General features: G+C 38.0%; 1 protein-coding gene across 1 annotated transcript in view; it reads left to right on the top strand.

The window, feature by feature from the left end:
• The window catches only part of PIGN (phosphatidylinositol glycan anchor biosynthesis, class N), a gene marked incomplete at its 5' end in the record, with an annotated part of 67,467 nt that overhangs the window by 7,199 nt on the left and 39,803 nt on the right, over positions 1–20,465 (top strand). The window contains 5 exons of the mRNA XM_010009279.1: positions 1,382–1,422; positions 3,189–3,248; positions 4,342–4,434; positions 6,292–6,347; positions 19,583–19,661. Coding sequence (XP_010007581.1) covers positions 1,382–1,422; positions 3,189–3,248; positions 4,342–4,434; positions 6,292–6,347; positions 19,583–19,661 — 329 coding nt within the window. The remainder of the gene's footprint in view (positions 1–1,381; positions 1,423–3,188; positions 3,249–4,341; positions 4,435–6,291; positions 6,348–19,582; positions 19,662–20,465) is intronic.

The raw sequence follows: 20,465 nt of genomic DNA, 5'->3' as shown, positions 1-20,465 counted from the left end.
AAATGCGAATGTTGCTTGGCTTGAGCTGTTTTCAGCTGGAACAGCTTTGGGTCTGGTGCAGATGGAGAAAGGGTAGTATGGTCTAGGAATTGGATGCCTGTTCGGAGAAAATAAATGAGGTCGAGACAGACCTTTGAGCAATGGTTTGCAGGTATTTTTCACAAAGCCTGTTTCTGGTGTATTTAAACTTAGACTTCACATAAAGCCAAAGAATACTTTTTGGCAACATGGCTACACCGCCACTGATTGAGTCCTGCTTCCATCTGTGCTGTTTCTACAGTGTCATTTCGGCAAGTGGAGTAGTGACTGGCCCTTTTAGCTATCTGTGGGTGCTGAGGAAGGTGGCTGTGCCCCTGCTGCTAGCATTAAGTTTGCTTCCCAAGCTGAGGCAGGGTGCCCCCAGAGCTTGAGATCTGCTCTAGGGTAGGTGACTGACAGCATTTTAAGTACTGTATCAGTAAGTCTATTTCAGCCCCTGTCATGTTTTCCTGTGCATTTTTTTTTTTATTTTATTTTTTTTAAGCTTGAATAATAAAAAAGAAAGCCATGTGTCATCTTTTTTGGGTGTTTGGGGTTTTTTTTGTTGCTGTTTTTTACCTTGCTCGTATTATTGCTGTGGGTTGTTGTGGGGCAGCGAATTTGAACATTAGGAAGAGAAGATATGAAAAAACCCGAACCACCAATCCTTGCTAAACTCTGTTTTTAAATAACCTTCCCCTCCCAAAGAAAACAGGCAGTTTCCTCTTTATTTCCTAAAAGGCTAATGGAGAGCAGGAAAATACAGTTTTGAACCAGCTTTTTGTATGATGCACCACAGCTTTAGGGGCTTGTACATTTGGCTTTGTCTCTGCCTTCATTGTAGTTGTTCTGACTGCTAAATCGTTGAACTTTTTCCCTTGAGCTCGCTCTCGGCTGGTATTGCTTATGGCAGACATGAAGTATGTTTGTACCACTCTGTACCAGTACATCTGGGACCTTGGGTTAACCTTTTTTTAAAACTACTGAAGAGATTTAACAGCCCTTCTCCTAAACTTGAGTTTGAATCTTCTAGTTGACACAGGAGGTAATACATCACTTTCTGTACTATGCTGAAAAAACCAAAAACCTTGGACTTTGTTCAGCTGATTTGGGTCACCATTGCAAGCAGCAATTTATCCTGATGGATAAAAGAAAATGTGAACTGAAATGAAAGCATTCTGTTGTTTCTGCCTGTTGAGTTCCATCTGTAACCCCTCTTGAGCTAGCATCCTAAAGCCAAATTACAATTTTCTTTACTAACAACACTTTACAGAAAATGGCAACAAGACATTAAATGTCAACTGAATTACCCCTTTCAAATCTGTGTAGATCAGCTGTTCATGTGCTCTGTTATGTCTTGCAGAATGGAAACTGGAGAACTTGAAGAGGCTGGATGTCAATCAGGTATCAATGGAATTTCAGTGAATGATCACACTGATGTAGCATTTCTCTGGAATGTGTTACTTAAAAGTTAAGAGTTGCAGGAACTGCACCCAAACCAAACATAATATGGAAAAGTTTAAATAGCTTGTTAACACATGTGCAGCTATGGACAACTTCTCCTGAAGATGCATTATCACACCATTTATAATTAAGTGATCATATGACATTGTAGAAAGAATGCGGTACAGTATGCCAGGTACTTCTCAAACTTGGTGGCAGTTACCCAACAGTAACTTGAATAGCATCTAACATATTTTCAGAGTGGGATTTGGTTTTGCAAACCTTTACAATTAACTCGTGATGGTTTCCCTTTACTTTCTACTTTGAAAATGTTCTGGACCTGAGCTTAAGCCTCCTTGGTATCTCCTATGCAGGTGCCCAGCGAAACACAAAAGAAGCATGGTCTGATGACCATGATTCCCAAGTTTGTGAACATCTGTTGTATGCTTTTTGCTACGCTTAAGTTATCCCTGTGTATGTTCGGTTTAGTTTTTCAGAGCTATCTATTTCAATGTCTGTATTTTGACACTTTTTCCAGAAGTTGCTGTCGCTATTGAATCAAAACCAATTCTTGTTATACTGTTAAATTTTGGGTTGGGTTTTTTTTTTTTTTTTCCAGCAGGGTCTGTGATTATGGCCCAGCCAATTAGTAGTTCAGACAATTTGTACTGTAAAGGAAGAAAAAAGTGGATGACTTAACCCTTGATACTGAATCAGCCAAGCTTTTTTAAATCATAACGATAACACATATACATGTATGCACCTGAAGCTTGTTTGCTTTTTAATTCCTATTAGCCTATGAAACCCAATATATGAATAACAAACTCCAAACCTGCTCGAAAAAGGGAAATAAACTTGTACTGAAAGATTGAAGCTGGGAATGTTCTGGATCAGCTGCTGGAGTCCCCAAAGACAGAGCTTTTGTCCTGTAGTACATGTGGGACTGGGTAAAAATAGCAAACTAGACTTCTGATTGCTATTACACTTACATGTATATTGTCCTCTACAAATAATGGTTTGGAGTCTGCTTCTGCACAGTAGATCTGAAGCTGGAGCAGTGCCCATGGTTTCAGAGTAGTTTCTTCAATTTATGTTGGAGAAACAAATAATTTTTGTCTATAGTTTTATATTAAAGGAAAATATAAAGCTGGTGAGAGGCAGTGTTTATCATCACAAGTAAAAGCTATTAGTAACCTATTTTATGAGATGCCTTGGCATAAATTGAAGGGCCTTCTTGAGGGTCGACCGGGCACAAATAAAAGTGCAGAATCCTTCTCTGAAGGGGAGAAGGTAAGTAGTTGGCATGGTGGAAACACAGGATGAGGAGTGCTGTGAAGAGCAATATATTCAATGTACTTACAGCTTGAAACTGTAAATATGAAATTCTTTCTGTGGTATAAATAGTCATAAAAAGTGGCATGCCTCTCTGAGTGCCGTGAAGGAGGTACTGAATTGCTGTGAATAAATACTGTGGGGCTTTATATTTGCTTTTTAAACTAAATATATTTTTTAAGCCTTATCAGTAGTGGAGCCTCACATTTTGAATCTAATCATGCAGTCATGACTACTGGAAACAAAAAAAAGAAAAAGTAAAGGAGAATTGTGTGTTATAACTTCCAGTATTATACCATTTACTTCTGCATATGCAGATATGTTAAAATTAAAGTGAATTTATTAGCTCTGGAGGCTGGAATTATTTTTAAATGGGAATGCTTCTGTTTGCACAGGCTGATGTAGCACCGCTGATGGCTTCCCTTATTGGTGTGCCTTTTCCCCTGAATTCTGTGGTAAGTAGTATGTTTTTCCATATTGGAGAAATCTGCTCACCATAGAGGAAGAGGTGCTGGGGACAAGACTTGAGGCATGTAAGGGGAGAAGATTGTAGATTTGGAAAAGTGCTGTAGGGCATGGAGACTGCTTGTAGTTTAAACTTTATGTGTATGTGTCTTCAGTTTAGAGTATAAACTCAATCTTTTTACATATTGCATGTTACTTTAAATTGGAAAGGCAGCTGATCTTTTATAATCTGCAACTTTATACTCTCAAGCTACATAAAAGTTTTTTGTTACTTTGTTTTTTAGGGATGGTAAAAATGCAGTATGGTTTGAATAATACTTGATTTTGATCATGAAAGCTGAGCCTGTAAACAAGCTGGTTCCTGCAATTTAATGTTTAATTATTTCTTGTTTAAACTAGTATACTTTCTTCAGATGGTATCTTGTGCCTCTAATTTAGTGTGCAGTGAGTGCCCTCACTGTGAGATGTTTTTTTTCTTTGAATTCCTTTTGTATATTATTACACAGAGCAAAGGTTGTCTCATAAATATCTAATTCACAATTAGCATTACATTAGTATGCTTTCATGCTGCTTGTTTCGCATTTAAAGCACCTATTTACAGCACACTTTTTGAAATATTTCTTCTGGACACTGTCCCATATTCTGTCCCCCTGTCCTGCACACATTGCTGGTCTCGTGAGGAAAGCTGCCCAACATACAGTAGCGCAGCAACTGCTTGCTTTCCCATCACAAGTAATGGGTGAGTCAGGCCCAGGCAAGGCTTTGGGTGGAAGACTTTTAGGTATCTAGAAAATGGCTTTGACATTATATTTCTGTATAGTATATAGCTTAATAACAACTGATGTTACTTTCCTTTTTTGCATTGGTGTAGGAGCTGGGATATTATAAACAGTACCTGTGATGTTGAGAAATTGTGTGAGAAGAGTCTTCTCAAAGGAGTTACAGTAGTTATTTCAGCAGTAATTGGAAGTATTCTTACTGCTCATTTGGCCTGGAATTCAGAATTCAGTTACAGAAATTCCCGTTTCTTCTTTCTTTTCTTTTTTTTTTTGTTAAATGTATATATCTATTTTTCTTCCCCAGGGAACTCTGCCTCTGGAATATCTGAACAATAGTGCTCATTTCAAAGCAGAGAGCATGTTTACCAACGCTGTTCAGATTGTTGAGCAATTTAAGGTAACTAAACATACGGCAAAGAAAAAATATTTCTTTGAATAATAGTTGTTGCTTTGTGTAAAATAATTATGCCAGAACACATGCTGTATATAGCATGCTGTAATTCAAAGGACTAAAATTGAATGTGCATACTGGGTGATATTGATTGACTAGCTGCGAGCCATATCTTAAGGAGTTTGAAAGATTTTAATAAAACCTTATTTTTAAAGGACAGTGAGTAACTTTTTTCTTGATTCTTAACATAAATGCTGGTGTATATTGATATTAATGTAAACCAATTTGCAGTATGTAGGTAGAATCTGAGTGCTGATACCTGAAAAGGGAAATAAGGCCTTGGCAACAGGGGCTGGCAGACAAAGCTCTAAGTCAGGATCAGTACACAAACAGATCAGAAATGTTAACAGGCACCTGGCTATTAAATAAATGAAATTAGTGGCCTAATTAACTTTTAGCTAATGTGGTTATATCTGTTGTTTTGTTTTGCAAGCGTTCATCTGTGGCTTCTCTGTCTTGATTCATCTAATTTTGGGTATTATTGTATTATGAGAACACATACATGGTCCAAACAAAAAAAGGTTCTTTTCCTTAGATGGTAGAATAAGAAACAGTCAAAAATCAAAAAATCACAGTTTGGCAAGACATAGAAATGCTCTGAGGGCAAAATAGCCTTTCACAGGCAGAAAGCTGAGCCACATGAAAACTGTTGCCCTGTCAGGAATAGTGGAGCAACGAAATAGCATGAGATCACCTGCAAGAGATTAGCACCTTCTGTCCCTTGAATGACAGGTTCCCAAATATGTGAATATGAGATTGCAATGTCAGCAGCAGAGTTGCTTCCAAATCTATCCTGGAAAGCTGGCATGTAGTAGTGGAAGTGACTGATGAGCTGGATGTGAAGTTGAAGCATGCTGATATACCCTTCATAGATGGAAGACCTCTGCTCTAAGCATCAAGGATGTGACTTCAGTCTTTTTCAGTTAAATTGGTGTCTTAGGGATTATTTAAAAAAAACTCCAAACCCAAAGTTCTGGTCCTTCTTTTATGTAAGTTTCTTTTTAATTCTCTCATTTTCGTAGTGCTAAATTATCTCTTGTTGGCTGGCTTGTTTCTAGCATTGTTTTGGAATGATGGTGTGTGAGTTTCCTTTGTGTTTCTCTGCTGAAGCAAAAGTAGCACACTGACTTAGACATGCCAAGTGGTTTTTACTTTTCCTGTGGTGGACTGACCTGACCACAGTTTGTAACTCCCCAGAGAGGCTGTTGCCTTGGATAGGTAGGATGAAATGTGCAGGTTGAAACTTTAAGCTGCCAGGTTTTGGGAGCAGTGTGCTTAGAAAGTTCCTGTCAGCACTTTATGCTGACAGTTAGACACAAGTCAGGCTGCAGCAGGAGGCCTTAAAGATGTTTTGAAGGGCCTTGGGCAAAGTGGCTCTGATGGCAGCAAAACCTTCTGGTTTTATCCATGCACAGGTTAATTGATCCAACAGCATTGCTTCAGCAATGATGCCAGACGGTGTGTGAGTACACTGCAGCAGAAAGTAATACTGGTTTAATTGAGGGAGGCTATCACTGAAGTCTGGTAACACTTCTAACCATATCTTCCCTTTACCCTGCAAACCGTAGAAGTCCTGTGAAAATCAGTGGCTGGCTGGGGAGTGGTTTATATTTTACCTACTATAAAGCAGATCTGCGTTTCTAAGAACTCAAGGGAGCTACACATTGACAGTGTGATTTCATTGTTTTTCCAAAGTCCTAGAACTATTCTTTGATTTTATTTTTTTTTTTAAGTTGAATTCCTGGTGGAATTTTAAGTCTTGTTGCAACTTGCATATAAAGGTTTAATGTTTTTTTTATGCAGGTTAAGATGAGTCAGAAAAAGGAAACTACTCTGTCATTTCTGTTCACGCCATTCAAGTAAGTGTCTGTAAAAACTATATACGTTTTACTTGATTGTTAATCTTATCATTTTGTTATTTCAGTGAGATGCAACAACAGAAAATTAGTCTCTTCAGTCTTTTTTCAAATGGTAGTGCTTATCTGGCTATGAAACTGTACACTAGAACTCTATGCAATTAACTTCTATTTAAAAATTCTGGTTAGAAGTAGATTTTTTTTTAATCTATTCCTAATATTTAGTTTTCCATTAAGGGTTATTTACCTCAGCTTTTTCACAATATAGCTATATACACACTATATACACTGCATAATAATTTTCACTGGCTTTTTTTTGTTGTTTTTGCTATGTTCTTTTAGCAGTTCTTGGGAGATGTAAGCCCTGATAGGGTCAGGAAATACAGTCTGTTCTTGTTTTTATGTATATATGTATGTATGTATAAAAATTTTAAATAGGAATGGTTTTCCCTGTAATATAAATTCTAATAAAAACCAACCAGAAAACAAGCTCAAAATCGTTAGAATTTGTGCTGCCTAGTTAATGTTCCAGGGCTGTGAAGGAGTCTCTGCAGTGATTTGTGTATCTATAAGCTCTGTGTTCTAGTATATGGAGCAGTTACTGACCTGCTCACCCTTTAGTCTTACCCAGTTAAAGCTGTTTTTTCCTTTTTCTTTTCCCCCTAAAGGTTTTTGAAAGCTTTGCTCTGGGTGCATATGATACTGTTAGTTTCTGCTTTCAGTTTGTGTAGTGCTCCAAAAATTCTTTCTCAGTGAGAGCAGCTGTTATCCTTTGGGAAATAAAACTGATGTTAATTAAGATCTTTAAATCATAGCAGTAAAAAGTACTTGAATCTCTTCCTGTGAAATACGTTTAGTTGCTAAAAAAGATTGCTGTCTTTCTGAACAGAGAAGTACTGTGTTATACTATAGCTTCTTCAAAGCGAACAGTTCAAGACAGTCTCTGAGACACAAATGGAGTTAATCTTGGACACATAATGAATGTTTTAGATCAAATTCTGATTAAGAATGACAGGTGCATTATCAAAGAATTTACTGATTATGGAACAAAAATGCTGTATGGAAAGGATGGCCAGTCATCTCTGGTTCTTGGGGAAGACCGTTTGATTTCACAGCTCTTGTTTGAATTCTACCTTTCCCAAGAAATAAAACTGTGTTTTTCTTAGTTCCTTTAAAGATAAATTTAATATTAAGTGTTATTGATTGCCGTATGGACTGCTGTCTTTTTTTCTTTTATTTTTGTTTAGTGATATGTTAGATTGTTTTAAGTGGAAATGCCCAAGACATCACTTCAAAAATACAGCTAAAACTTAGTATGAACATGTTGTTACTTTGGTATGATCCATTTCAAAAATAAATTTATTTTACTTTCTTTAGGTATTCTTAGAACTTTTCTGAATCGGGATTTGGGTTAATGGTCCTCCCAAAAAAGGTTTTTATGAGAGACCAAAATAATTCCTTTGATGTGTGAATTACCTTACAAAAGGTGCTGGTGCTTGCATGTTGTATGGGTAAAGACTTTCTTTGGTTTCTCAAGATGATGTTTGTTATCATCACTCTAGAAAAACAGATTGTCAGACATTAATGCTAATACTTATCCACTGTGTGTGTGTGTGTGTGAATTTAGTCAGATTCTAATGTCTAATTCATCTTCACAACTTTCCTTGACTTTCAAAACTTGGCCCATGTCTCGGAAGCTACCAGCGGCATTGTCCAACCAGTTACTAATAGCTGGGATAAAGTGGTTGAACACCAGTTTATTTTTAAGCAGACAAGTAACTTCCTAGTGCTCCAGCTTGCAGGAGCTGAAGGAAAACCTGAGGTAGTTTTAGACATGACATGTCAACAGATCTATCCCCTCCTTCGCATGGAGGTGACTGGCCATGTGAGCAGTAAACACAAGCCTGTGCTTCAGGTGCAGGTCATGATCTGAGTCATTAGTGTAATGCAATCCTCATCAATTCTTCAAACAAATTTTTCTTGAATCAGGGTGAAATACTAAGAGAAAGGCATGTATCCCCCTTTTGCTGGCTTCACTGTGGCACTCGGTTGGGGTTTTTTAGTGGTAGATGAAAGGGTATGGAAAGGTACAGTTACTCTGCCTATTCCAGGAGTAATTAAAAAGGCGAAGCTGGGAAGAGCTTACTTCTGTGCTGTATTTCAGAATAATTGGTAATGGTATGGAGATTGCATTTCTGCACAGCTATGTGCTATTTGGACTTGGCAGCCTAGGTTTAATGGCAGGTTTGCCCCCTGATTTGTGTTACTCTGCAGCTGGCTTTGTCCACTGCTGCAGCTGAGCACAGTTCTGTGCTGTGTTTCTGCTAGACCCTGTTCATTCAAACATGAATAGCTTCTTCCACCATTGTTTATCGATTTCAGTTGGTGTACAAAGGAGCTGATCCTTTATTAATCCTTCTGGTGCCTGAAATCTGTCACTTAAAGCTCAGAAAGTATGTGCTCCAGCATAATGCTTTATTCCTTCCTAGTTTATTGGAGGTTACTGAAGCATAATTCTTGTCTGAAGTGCTTTGGGACCATCAAGTTATATAGAAATTGAAAATGTAAATATTTTTTAAAATATTGTACATTTTATGTACATTCAGCATCTTGAAAGCCTGAAAATGAACAAAGATATCTCTAAGAACTGCCTTTCTTAAATTATTTAGACGGTGTCATTGAATAAAGTCTGTAGAACAGAAATACACACAAATAGATGCGAGTTTCAGAAGAAATCTGAATCTAAACTTTTAGATTGAGACATTCTGGTTTCAGAGAAGTTGATGAAATTACTGTTGAAAATGTATTTACCGGGGGAGGGGTGTTGAGAATATATTCACAAATAATGTGTTCTGTAGAAACTACAACTTAACAAAAACCTCGAGTTAATTTTTCAGTCAGAAATAGCATTAAAAAGTTAGTTTTAATATTCTGAGGGGGAAATCCTGGTTCTGAGCTTGAATTCTTGAATTTTACGTGTTTTATTACCTAGTGACTAGAAAACTGTTCATGACCTTTAGATGCAGTGACTTAAAAACTGTTTTTTGAGTTGCATGTTGAATATATTGCACCAAGAGCATTAAGCTAGTTCATATATACACATATCTATACATATGCAGCCTATTTTTACTCCTTCTTTACACAGTATTGGCAACAGATCTTGAATTGATATAAGGCTTCTGATTTCCGCAGGGAATCTCATCCCTCGTAGAAGTGTGGTTGGCACGTTGGACAGGGAATGAAGGGGGCCATGTACCACTTCCTACTTGGATCTAAATTGCATCTCTCTCTGAAATCCATCTGTCAAGTGTGTAATGATGAGGAGGAAGATGGAGCTGATCATTGTGTTCTGTGATAGAAATTTTAATAGTGTCTACCTGACCAGGTTTGAGGCAGGTTAGATTTTGGATAGCTGTATATATTAAGATGTGTCTGGCTGCCATTAGTGCCATTTTCATTTTTGTCAGAGTAGCTTCATCAAGGAACAGATCTGTGTAAAAGGGTATCTTGAGGCTATCTGTGAAACTGTTGAGAATACATGGCAGAAAGCTCAGCTGCAAGTATCTGTGCACCTGGCCTTGCAGAATTGGCAACCTGCTCCCAGGAGAAGGAATGTGCAGGAGCAGAACAGTGTCCTTTGCTGATATTGAATACCTGTTTAGAATGCTTATCTGCAGTTCAGTGGGATACCTGAATGGATTTACTGTCTGAAATGAGTTTCTTTCCCACCTCCTTCCACCAAAAGATGGCAGATGCTTTGAAGGAAGCGTGGACAAATCTGAAGATTGCTGACATAGGCAAACGGATGTCCAGGATAGCAAACTATCTTAACAGCTTTCTGACCATTTGATATACCTTAAGGTAACTGCTGAGCTGGAACAGTTCAAAAAGGAGTGTGCCAAAGGGCCAGATACTACTGTTGCAAAAGCATTCCCAAAGCTGGCAACTCTGGGCTGTGAAAGTAATCCTGTGAGGAGCAGCAGGAAGATAGTGTAGTGAGGTGTGTAGGTGGGGCATCAGTGTTTGACTAAAATACTCTTAACCAATTAGTGCAATTTGAGTATCCCAACAGGTTTGAGGGATTTCATGTGTTAAATTACACAAAAGCACAGGAGTCCTTTTTGTCTGCCTGGTGTATTCAGTGCTTTCAGGGAAGATCGTGCTTCCAGCTGTTCAGGTTCTGGTGCCTCACAGTAATATGGGAAGATCAGTAGTTTAAGCACCACCATATAAAAAAAAAAAAAACCAAAAGATAAGCAGACAGATTTATAATCAGTGCTTGCTTTCCACTAGCTGTGCTTTTTTGTTGAATGTCTTGAAGTTAACATCAGTAAGGGTTTAGGGGGGTTGAGCAGGAAGCAGCTTAAGTATCTTATTTAAAGTCAAGCTTGTATTTTCTCAGACATGAAAAACCCCATGCCATCTTGATGCTGCATTTTTAAAGTAACTTAACTGTTTAAATACTACATTTTAATCATCACAAATGCTTACTTCTGTATGTATAATCAAGTTAGGACTTGCATAGTGATATAGAAAGTCACTGCATTTTTAATGTGCAGTGTGCAGCTACTAAATAAAAATGTGCCTCTCCCTTTGCCATACGAAAATGTAACTCCCTTTCCTCTACCCTCCAACATGAATTAAGATATAACGGCCTGCAACATTTGCATGGATTTGTTGCAAGGAAGTATCAATCTTCTATTTGTCATGGTGATAGAAAGGAAAATAGCTCTTTTATAACGTAGTGTGTCTTTGAAGATGTACAGCAACTTCAAAGAAATGCCATAGTCACAAACACCTCTTCTCCTTTCTCTGGTAACTCGAGATACAACACTACATTGCTGTCTCTGTCTGATGGCCTTTCAAAACAAGTAATAGATATTTCCACAAAATTAACATTTGGAGCAAAGTGAAGAAAGTGATTTCTCCTCCACCGTTAAGTGGGGCAGGGTTCCTTAAGATGTCGGTAAACATACTACATCCTTTGAAGCATCCTGGTCTTGCTTTGTTCAATTCAATGGTATTTATTTAAATAAATGGTAGTATACAAGAGATTTGTGATATATGTGACAATGCATTGCAAGAACAAACATTAAGGAGTGAATGTCAGGATGCTGCTGCAGTAGGGAAGGTTATTTGTGACAGTGACTACTCTCGCTGTCTATTTATCTGAATACTTCATGGCTCTTTGATTTAGCAGAGGCACAGATTTATCTGGGAAGGCATTTCAGCCCCTTTATCCTGTGGTCAGCAATAAGGGATGGCACTTCTGACAATTTCTAGTGAACCCTGGAAAAGCTTTTTCCTTTCTCAACTTTGTCCCCACTGTGTTACCAAGTGGGAATCTAGGCATCAGCCTGCTTCTAGGGCAGCTGGTACAAGAAAATGCAGTGCCGTACAGACAAAAGTGTTCAAATTGAAATAATGTCTTCATATTATTTAAAAAAAAGAGAGGAAAAAATATTTAATGGTAGATGTATTATCTCTTTAGGGAGAAATCAATGCCTGTGCTATAAAATGCATGTTCTTTGGCGAAAATGTCAGCTTCTCTTTCACTGAATGGGCAGCGTCTGAAGCACTCTGTTAAACTGCTGCTCAGGGAGGATGCAATCCTCTTAGAAAGCAGGCATCCTGCTGGTCTCCAGTCTCAGTAGCGCACTCAGGAGCTTTTACTTTGTACATGAAAAGCTTACTAGCAATGGCTTCTGTGCAGGAAGACCAAACATAATTGGATTTGCTATCAAGTAGAAAGTAGGTAAGGTCTTTAGAAGGAGCTAAGAGGCTAATGTATAAGATAAAATACCACAAAATTTATGTGCATTTCTCTGTTCCCTTGTATAAATCCCTTTGGCCTTTTCTTGGAATTTGTGAGGCTTCATGCAATGAGGGTGAGGGAGGGTGTAGAGGCAGGTGGTGGGATGGGATGGGCAGGGGAATGTTCTGCACTGGGATGTGGAAGAAGAGAGCAGTGCAGTGCTCTTTCTGGATCTTGGTTAGGAAGGCCCAATAACAAATGGCATGATAAAATACCTGCTTTAATAAGATAAAATAAAAAGGAATATAGATAGCAAGTAAATCATACATCCCTTCAAATGCTGCATGCGCTGCATTTGTGCAGCATCATATGAAGTTCATATGGATGTTCCCATGGTGCTGCACATGTCCTGTTGGTGGAGAGGTTCCCTCTTTCTGATCATTCAAGCTATTATATGATTTTGTTGCAATAAATCAACTCTAGTAGTTATTTCTGAGGTCAAATAGAATGGAGGTTTATGTGAGAACTTCTTACTTCACTTCTAGATAAATATGAGGACAGGCAGGCAACATAACTGCCAGTATGGAGTGGGAGCTACCTGCAGGCTCCTCTGTTACTACAGGCTGTCTGGGTTTGTCCTGCAGCCAAGGTATTTGTGCAGCACAGCCTGAATCCATATTAGATGTGCAGCTCAGGCCTGGGCTTACTCAGGTTAACTCTGACGTGGATCACCGGCTCCTTGATGTATGATGGTGGTCTGGTCAGGATCAATATGGGGGACCTACCCAAACATGTTTTGGTGGACATGGGGCACCGCTATTAGGTACGTGCCTGCTCTGTATGCAGCTGGCTGGAAGGTTGTTGCTATGATTTAGGCTTGACATGTAGGATTGTGGAGCAGAAGACAACCTGTGGTACAACACTGCATAGCCACAACACTGCAGATTGCTAGATCCAGGTCGATGAATGACATAGATAATCACACATTTTGCAGAGGTAAGGCATTGTTATTTAGAGACAGCACATGTTCCTGCAGAACTAAAATAGAAGAGACTTGAAGAATTATGCATTTCCTTTCCTTCAAGGAGTTTCCCTTTCCAAGGCTGCTGCATTGTGTCCTGCTGGCTCTTCAGGCAAAACCTTGCTCTTGCTAGATCGCTGCATCCAGCTTCTCAGTGCCACTGTGAGTGGGCTGGAGGGACAGCATCAGAGTGTGGCCTCTTCCCTCCTGGTTTCTGGTTGTCTGAAGCTCTTGCTGTAGTCGTTTGCATGCAAAATCTGCTGTGTGCAGCCCAGTTATCTTAATTGTTTCTCTGTTCAGTGAATTGGCAGCTGGCAGTTAGCTTGCCTGCTCCTTTTTCTCTCATCTCTGCTATCTAAAGGATTTACATAAATATCCTAAGGCACTTTGCTGTTGAATATGTGAATATGCTGCATCAGGGGCACTGACTTGTGGAAATTAAAAGGCTATATTAATTCCTAGGACTTGACAGTTCAGAACTAGACCATTAGCGGTCAGACCACTTCCTGTGGTTTCACTGATGTATGACTCACTGTTTACTCCTTTGCATGTTTGTGAATCCGAATACAAAAAGCATACGTGTACTGGTAGGTTTTCACGATGTGTCAGTAAAGATGCTTTTTTGCTATCTTGGACCTGTGGAAGTGTGTGTCCTCTCATTTCATTATGGTTTAAAGAACAAAAATCTCAGAGCTTAAATCAGGAGCCTCTTACTGACTTTCTTACTTCTTTTCTATCTTTTGGAGTGTCTGATGCATGCAGTGATGCTTTTTAAAAGAAAAAGAAGTAGCAAAGATAACTGAGTGCAACCCTACAGCTAGACTAGCTGATTTACAATCTAACATGGTAGTCAGAAAACCCAGAAACACAAAAACCTACTTGAAATGTAGACACTCCAAAACTGAAACTCCTGGCAGTGAAACAGCAGGACAAAAGTAGATAAAGCTGAAAGAGGGAATACTGAGGGTCCTGGCCTTTAAGAAGCTTAAGAACTACCTTTTTGTGTAGGTTTATATGGAGTACCTTTTCTTTCAAAAAGCACAGCTTTAGCACACTGAACACATTGCTGTATTTTTCTTTATCTGTAAACTACATTCACCTTGCTCCTGAACTATGAAAATAAAGTTTCATGTGGCTTGCCTGTTTAAATAGCTTTCCTGAAAATATTTTAGAAAACAAAATTCAGGCTATCTAAACAGATTAAGGACCACTGAATTTACCCACCAAATCATTTAATCTTTGACACTTCACTCTGATCAAAACTAAAACGTATGTAAAGGACTGTCTCTGTATCTCATAGTATGTGCGTTCAGTCTGTCTTTAGCAGATAGAGTAAAACAATTATTTCTTTGGAGTGGGCACATGTAAAGAACTTGAATTGAACACATTTTGAAAATTTGAACAATCGGCTCCTGGCAATTAAAATTCATGTAAATATATAATTTGATGAAGTCCATAGAACTGTAACACGTTTTTTCCTGATCATGCCCCTACTAGCATCATATACTCTGTATTACAGAGCAAGATCAACAGTAAGTAAACACCATGGTTCCAAACTTTGATTTTTGAAATATCTACTTGGTTGATTTTTCCACATTTTGCTAAATGAACTCATTACTTTGCATCACTTGCCATTCACTTTCTTTCTGATGATTCTCTGCTGTCAGTGGAGAAGTGGGAAGTTTTTATACTGTGCATCTCATCCTGCTCCTAGAAGGCTGTGCACAATACCTTCAAAAGAAATGATAAAATGATGAAGTTAGGCTAGTCTGTGATTGCACTATCATTAATAGCAACCCATGAGTGCACAGGCTTGATAACTGAGGTGAATTTGATGTGGAGTAGAAATAGGCATGCAGTCATGTTTTGCTAAATTAATGGTGTTCAGTGCAAGATCTGTGCCTGTACTTTCCCATTACTCACCTGATGCTTTCTGAGGTGCCATCTGTGTCGTATGCTGGGAATGTTTGAAGGCAGCTCTCATGCGAGACTGACTTTGATTTTGAAGCCTGTTGCTGCTCTGAAAGAGGCTTTGAAAAAAGTGTTGTTCAATTACTTGTATTAACTTCTGAATAGCAGCCCTGCAAAAACATCAGGCCAGTCTTATGGCTGCACTTTCAAGATGACATTTTGCCAGCAGCGGTGGTGTGGATCAAAGCCGTAATAGTGGATCCTGTAAGTATAAATTCGGCTGATGGCAGAATTGCTGGACTGGAAGGCATCTTTTCTCCGTGGTATGACCCTCTCACAGAGGGATGGGTGGCAACAGTTTGAACATACTCACCTGCCCCTCTCAGAGTCCCAGAGGTGGGAGGACAGGGGTGCCTGGCAGAGGCCTAGGCTGCTCTATGCGATGGTGCCGATGGAAGACCTTTATGGAAAGCGGGGCAGTGTTAACATGGGTGAGTTCTTTTGGGTTGCAAGTTACTAAGAAGGAATCTTATTTCTGGAGAATAGGCTAAGAACCTGTGATTGCTCTGCATTTTGGTAGAAGAGGTTGCTGGAATTGTTTGGACTGTGGCTGTCTGATGCCTGGTTTACTGCTAACAATTTTGGAGTTAGGAATTTTGTAGCAAAGCAAGTGAGAAGGTTTGCCTTACATGGTGTTCAGGAGAAAGTAACCCATATGAAAACTTAGCAGGCTTTATTCAGATGGTCTTGCTCCATCTTGGGCCTATCATGAGGTTCAAGGGATATATATCCTTAGCATTTAGCTCTTTTAGTTTTACATCACCAGGAGTCGGTCCTTTTCTCCTCATCCCCCAATCAGCCACTATGAAAAGTTAGAAGACTGAAGTCTGCTGAGCAGCTACTTCTGATATGCTGCTGGATATGGATCATAGAAATGTGATTGCTGTCTACTGCAAATCTTGCCTCTCTGAAAGGGTTGTAGGATGCACAGGGTCTTTTTGGGGGGGAGAAGGGGTTAGGGTGCATGGTTTGGTTTTTTTTTCTGATGGGAAGAGTGAAAAGGCAGTGATAGAAGTGTGTAGATGTGCGTGAGCTGACACTAGTCAAGTACATGGAGTTTGTGTGTGTGGAGTGGAGTAGCTGAGATAAATCTGTTTTCTTCTGACAGCGAGCTAGGCAAAGATCTCAGCCTTTCTGTTTGTACATTGCGTCTGCAGGTCTGTAATGCTTCCTTGACTTTCATTATTAAATCTTCAGTCTTATAAGTGTTAAAGTACTACAGATCCTAAGGGGTTACTTTCTATAGCAGAATTCTGGAAAAATTTCTGTATAATAAAGTAACTATAAATCATTACCGAAATAGCTAGACATAATAAAAATAGCAAATTATCAATGGTCGATACAGATGTATTTGCAAGATACCTCCTTCTGTTCCAAGATTTTTATTTCATGGTTTGACTGCAGCATGCTACCTATGCTGTTGGGGATCGTAATTTCTGTAGTGTGATGATAAACACGACTCTCTGGACAAAGAGAGGTCCCCATGACATTGCTATGGTGAACGTGTGTCATCACAGTCTTCTTGTTAATGCTGTCAAATAGCTTAGCTTAGATGAAGTGTGAATGGTGTGTTGGAAAGATTAATTTTGTCAGGTATACTTTTGACAAGGGTAGCTAACATCTAAGAGGGGGTAGTTTACAAGCACTTGCATGATTAGCCCAATTGTTTTGTTTCATAATTGATTATGTTTATTTATGGATGAAACTGTGATTTCTGTCTGGAACTAGAAAGTTAATCTCTGATAGTCATCATGAAAAACAAAATTACTCTTCTAGAACCACTATCATTGAAAAATGTAATCTTAAATCTTCAGAATCCTGATGATATTGTGATTGCATGTGTTCATAATATATGTGACCATAGAGTCCTTGGTTTTTCTTTTAAGTTAAGCCTTCGAGTAACTATACTACACTTGTGTGGTGCATGTGTACTTTCAAGAGTACAAGGACAGAGTTGAGTCCACAGGCTGAATTCTTTCTGTGTGTGTTTGCTAATTAATAGGACAGGTATTTTTCTGTTATACAAAAAGACTTAACTGATTTTACTGGTCAAACCTATTGACCTTGAATTTGGTAGAATTGTATTTTGGTGATGGGTAGCCAGGACGAGCATATACATACGTACCTTAGTTTTCTTTATGGAGTTCAGAATCTTTCTAATAATGATCAGTAATTCACTTCATCACTTGATACTAATTGCATGGATGTGTGCATTAAGTGACCTTGAGAATACAGTTGGCAAACTAGTAGTACCTCTGGCACTACACTTGGAAATAACTGATCTGTTTATTCTTTTCTAACAATAACTGCCTTGTATTCAAAACATTTTAAATAGTTTAAGTTAAAATTAAATGGTGATAAGAATAGTTCAAGCTTTAATGTCACAGATTTAGATTTTCCTTGTGGTTTTGTTGTTTGGTGAGTCTTCTAAATTTTATAGAATCACCATGTCTAAAGTTCCAGTTCCTGGCTTCTTTCTATTGGTAACTTTCCACTTCTATTCATGGCTCAGCTTTGTCTCTTTATGCTTTCTGCTACATCTGGCAAGGGGCTCCTTGTAAATCTTCCATCAACTTTGTCAGCTTTAGGAAGTGAATCAGGGTCCTCAATGGATGATAAACTGCTTAGGTGAACTGAGAGATTTGGTAACTCTTATTTGGCATATTTGGTAACTCTTCTAGTCTGGTGTGCAAGAATTCTTTAACCACTTCTTTGAGTTTTTGCTTAATACAGAGGCAAAAAGTATCTTAAGATGAAATTCAGCCATTGCATTCAGGATGAAACTTGTATTTTGATACAGTTACATATGAACAGTCCTTAGTTTCTGGTGGAATACATACTTTACAAAAACAATTGTAAATTCAGCATCCTGAAAAGCACACAAATGGAAGTAAGGTAAAATGTGTGGTATGTTAGCCATTGAAAATTAACAATGCACCTGCTAATGGCAATCCTATTTGACAAAATAATTGCTTTCTGCATTTGTCTTACTGAAACTTTACTATTTAAAAACCCTGTTTATTCTGTTACACCATTCATGTACAGAGATTCCAGGTGCTGTCATCTAAGAAGGAATAGATGAAGACAATTGTTCATTAATAATAAAATGATTCATTGAGAGTAAAACAATAATTAAGGGTTTTATAGCTAAATGGCTAAAGATATAAAGTGAAAGGTAATTCTAGCATATTAGAAATTTGCATTGAACATGACAAGGGTAAAATCCACGGAAAATAGTATGTGTAAAACAATAAAAATGAGACAGTGAACATAGGAACATCTTGGATGTATTTAAGTCCTAAATAAGGCTGCTTAATAATTATTCCAGATTTTTAAAATCCTTACCTAAAAACAGAGATACCTTTTTTTTCTTACTATTAATCTCTACACATGGTGAAAACTCCCTTGGTTTTGTTTTGCTCCCTTTCTCCTGCCAAAAAAACTTAGCAAAACTCGAGGGTTACAGATTCCTTGAGGCAGTATGTGGGTCTAGTTTGCCTACTTAAAGAATTGGTTCTAACTTCAGTCACTACCAGCTTCGGTACACTCTTGCATAAAGAGCTGTAAGGCTGGCTTTCACAGGGACATGTCCTGAAAGTGCAGGAACATTCACTCTGCTATTTTTCAACTGTTTTCTAAAGTCCTCTGTATTCTCCACCAGAGTTAAGGTGATCAAACACCATCAACTTGTCATCATCTTTTCCTCCCTTTTTGCTTTTCCATGGGAACTGTCTCTTCCTGCCTCTTTATAGATACCATCTTTTGATTCTTTTCTAGATTGAAAAGAGTCAAAACATTTCTTAATACAATTATGTTATTTAGTCTTTTTTACTTTGTTCAGTGAAGATTGGTTGACTGCCTTGTTTCTCATGTTGCTGCTTTCTGTAAGGGAAGAATTGTAGCAAATATTTAGGTTGATGATCAAATTTCTTAAAATCAAAGATATTTTTATTATTAGCCTCAGTGTAGCCAAGTAACTGTGTTAACCCCTGCTCTGGGGACTGCGCTAATAGTTCCCTGTGTAACAGGAAAGAAGCTCTTATTTTTCAAAGAGGAGTTTGTTGGGTAACATCTGCTGTTCGTGTGGAATCTGAACAATTTGTCCTATGCTGACAGGCTTATGAACTGTTTACAATCATCTATCAAATCAGTTAAATTGATTAATTCTTGTATGTTCCAGAGCAAAGGTCAGTAATAATGCACAAGGGATAAAATTTTCAGTATTAGTAGATAGAAGCACCTACATTTAAACAAAAAAAAGCTTCATAATAAAAAGAACTTAGAATATGTTAGCAGCAGTGTTGACGTAAACGTGAATATGAATGTAGAGGAATGGATTAGTTCCAATTACCTAATTCCCTCTAATGAAGTTTAGTATATTTATATGTTTCATTCTGGAGTAATCTTTTTTATTACAAAGTATATTTTTTCTGCCTCTTCCTCTGCTCATGAAAAGAAGAAATATTAATACCTGTTTATATTGTTGTACAGACCACTTTCTGAATCCGAGCAGATCAACTATTTAAAAAAAGCGAGACTATATATTCAGCAGCAGAAGTACAATGAAGCGGTAAGTCTAGTTTTGCTATATGCTTTCTAGAAACTTCTTACAGGAATTTCTATTATATATAAATACTTAGATTTGTTTAACTTGAAACTGGGAAATAAAACTTTTTTTCCTTCCTTATGACGTACTTCTCATTAAAATAAATAAAATCCCACTGTAAGTCTTTGAAAATTGCTCTTTGACATCAGCTCTAATGGATAGTACTGGCTTCTGTATTTTTTCTCATAGTTCTTAAATTGTTTGTTACCATTCCATAGTATACTAACCCAGTGTATGTTTTTACTTCTCACTGTTACTGAGAGAGTAACTGAGGAATGTAGTTTATGTTCACACTTCTTAGGCTTATATATATATAAAGGAAATAATCTTATATAAAGGAAACAAAGTATGATGTCTTGCTCCATCATAGATCCTGCTTTGTTTTATTCTTTTACTTGAACCAGCTGTTCTTGTTTTTAGTTTCACATTTCAGTTTGTCAGAGACTGGAAGCCATATGCAGAGTCAATCTGTGCTTCTCAGTTGTGGTATTACTTTCCTAAGCATTTGCTACCACTCACTGTGTGACAGGGTACTTGATGGGTGCAGTTCACCGGTATTGTATTCTGACATTCACAGAAATAATTTGTAGAACTAAATGATACAAAGAAATCTTTCACTTTAACAGATTCAGTTTGGTCACTGACTTTTGTGTTAGAAAGTACGTGAAAAAGTTGAATACGTAAGATTATATTTAACCTGCAAGATGCATGCAACACTCCATTATGTGTTCAGGTTCAGCTCTTCTTTTTTCTTAATATGCTTCTCGG

The sequence above is a fragment of the Nestor notabilis genome, unplaced genomic scaffold (assembly GCF_000696875.1).
Source record: "Nestor notabilis isolate BGI_N333 unplaced genomic scaffold, ASM69687v1 scaffold27492, whole genome shotgun sequence".
In the NCBI taxonomy this organism is placed as follows: Eukaryota; Metazoa; Chordata; class Aves; order Psittaciformes; family Psittacidae; genus Nestor; species Nestor notabilis.
This window is presented reverse-complemented; position numbering and strand designations above follow the sequence as displayed.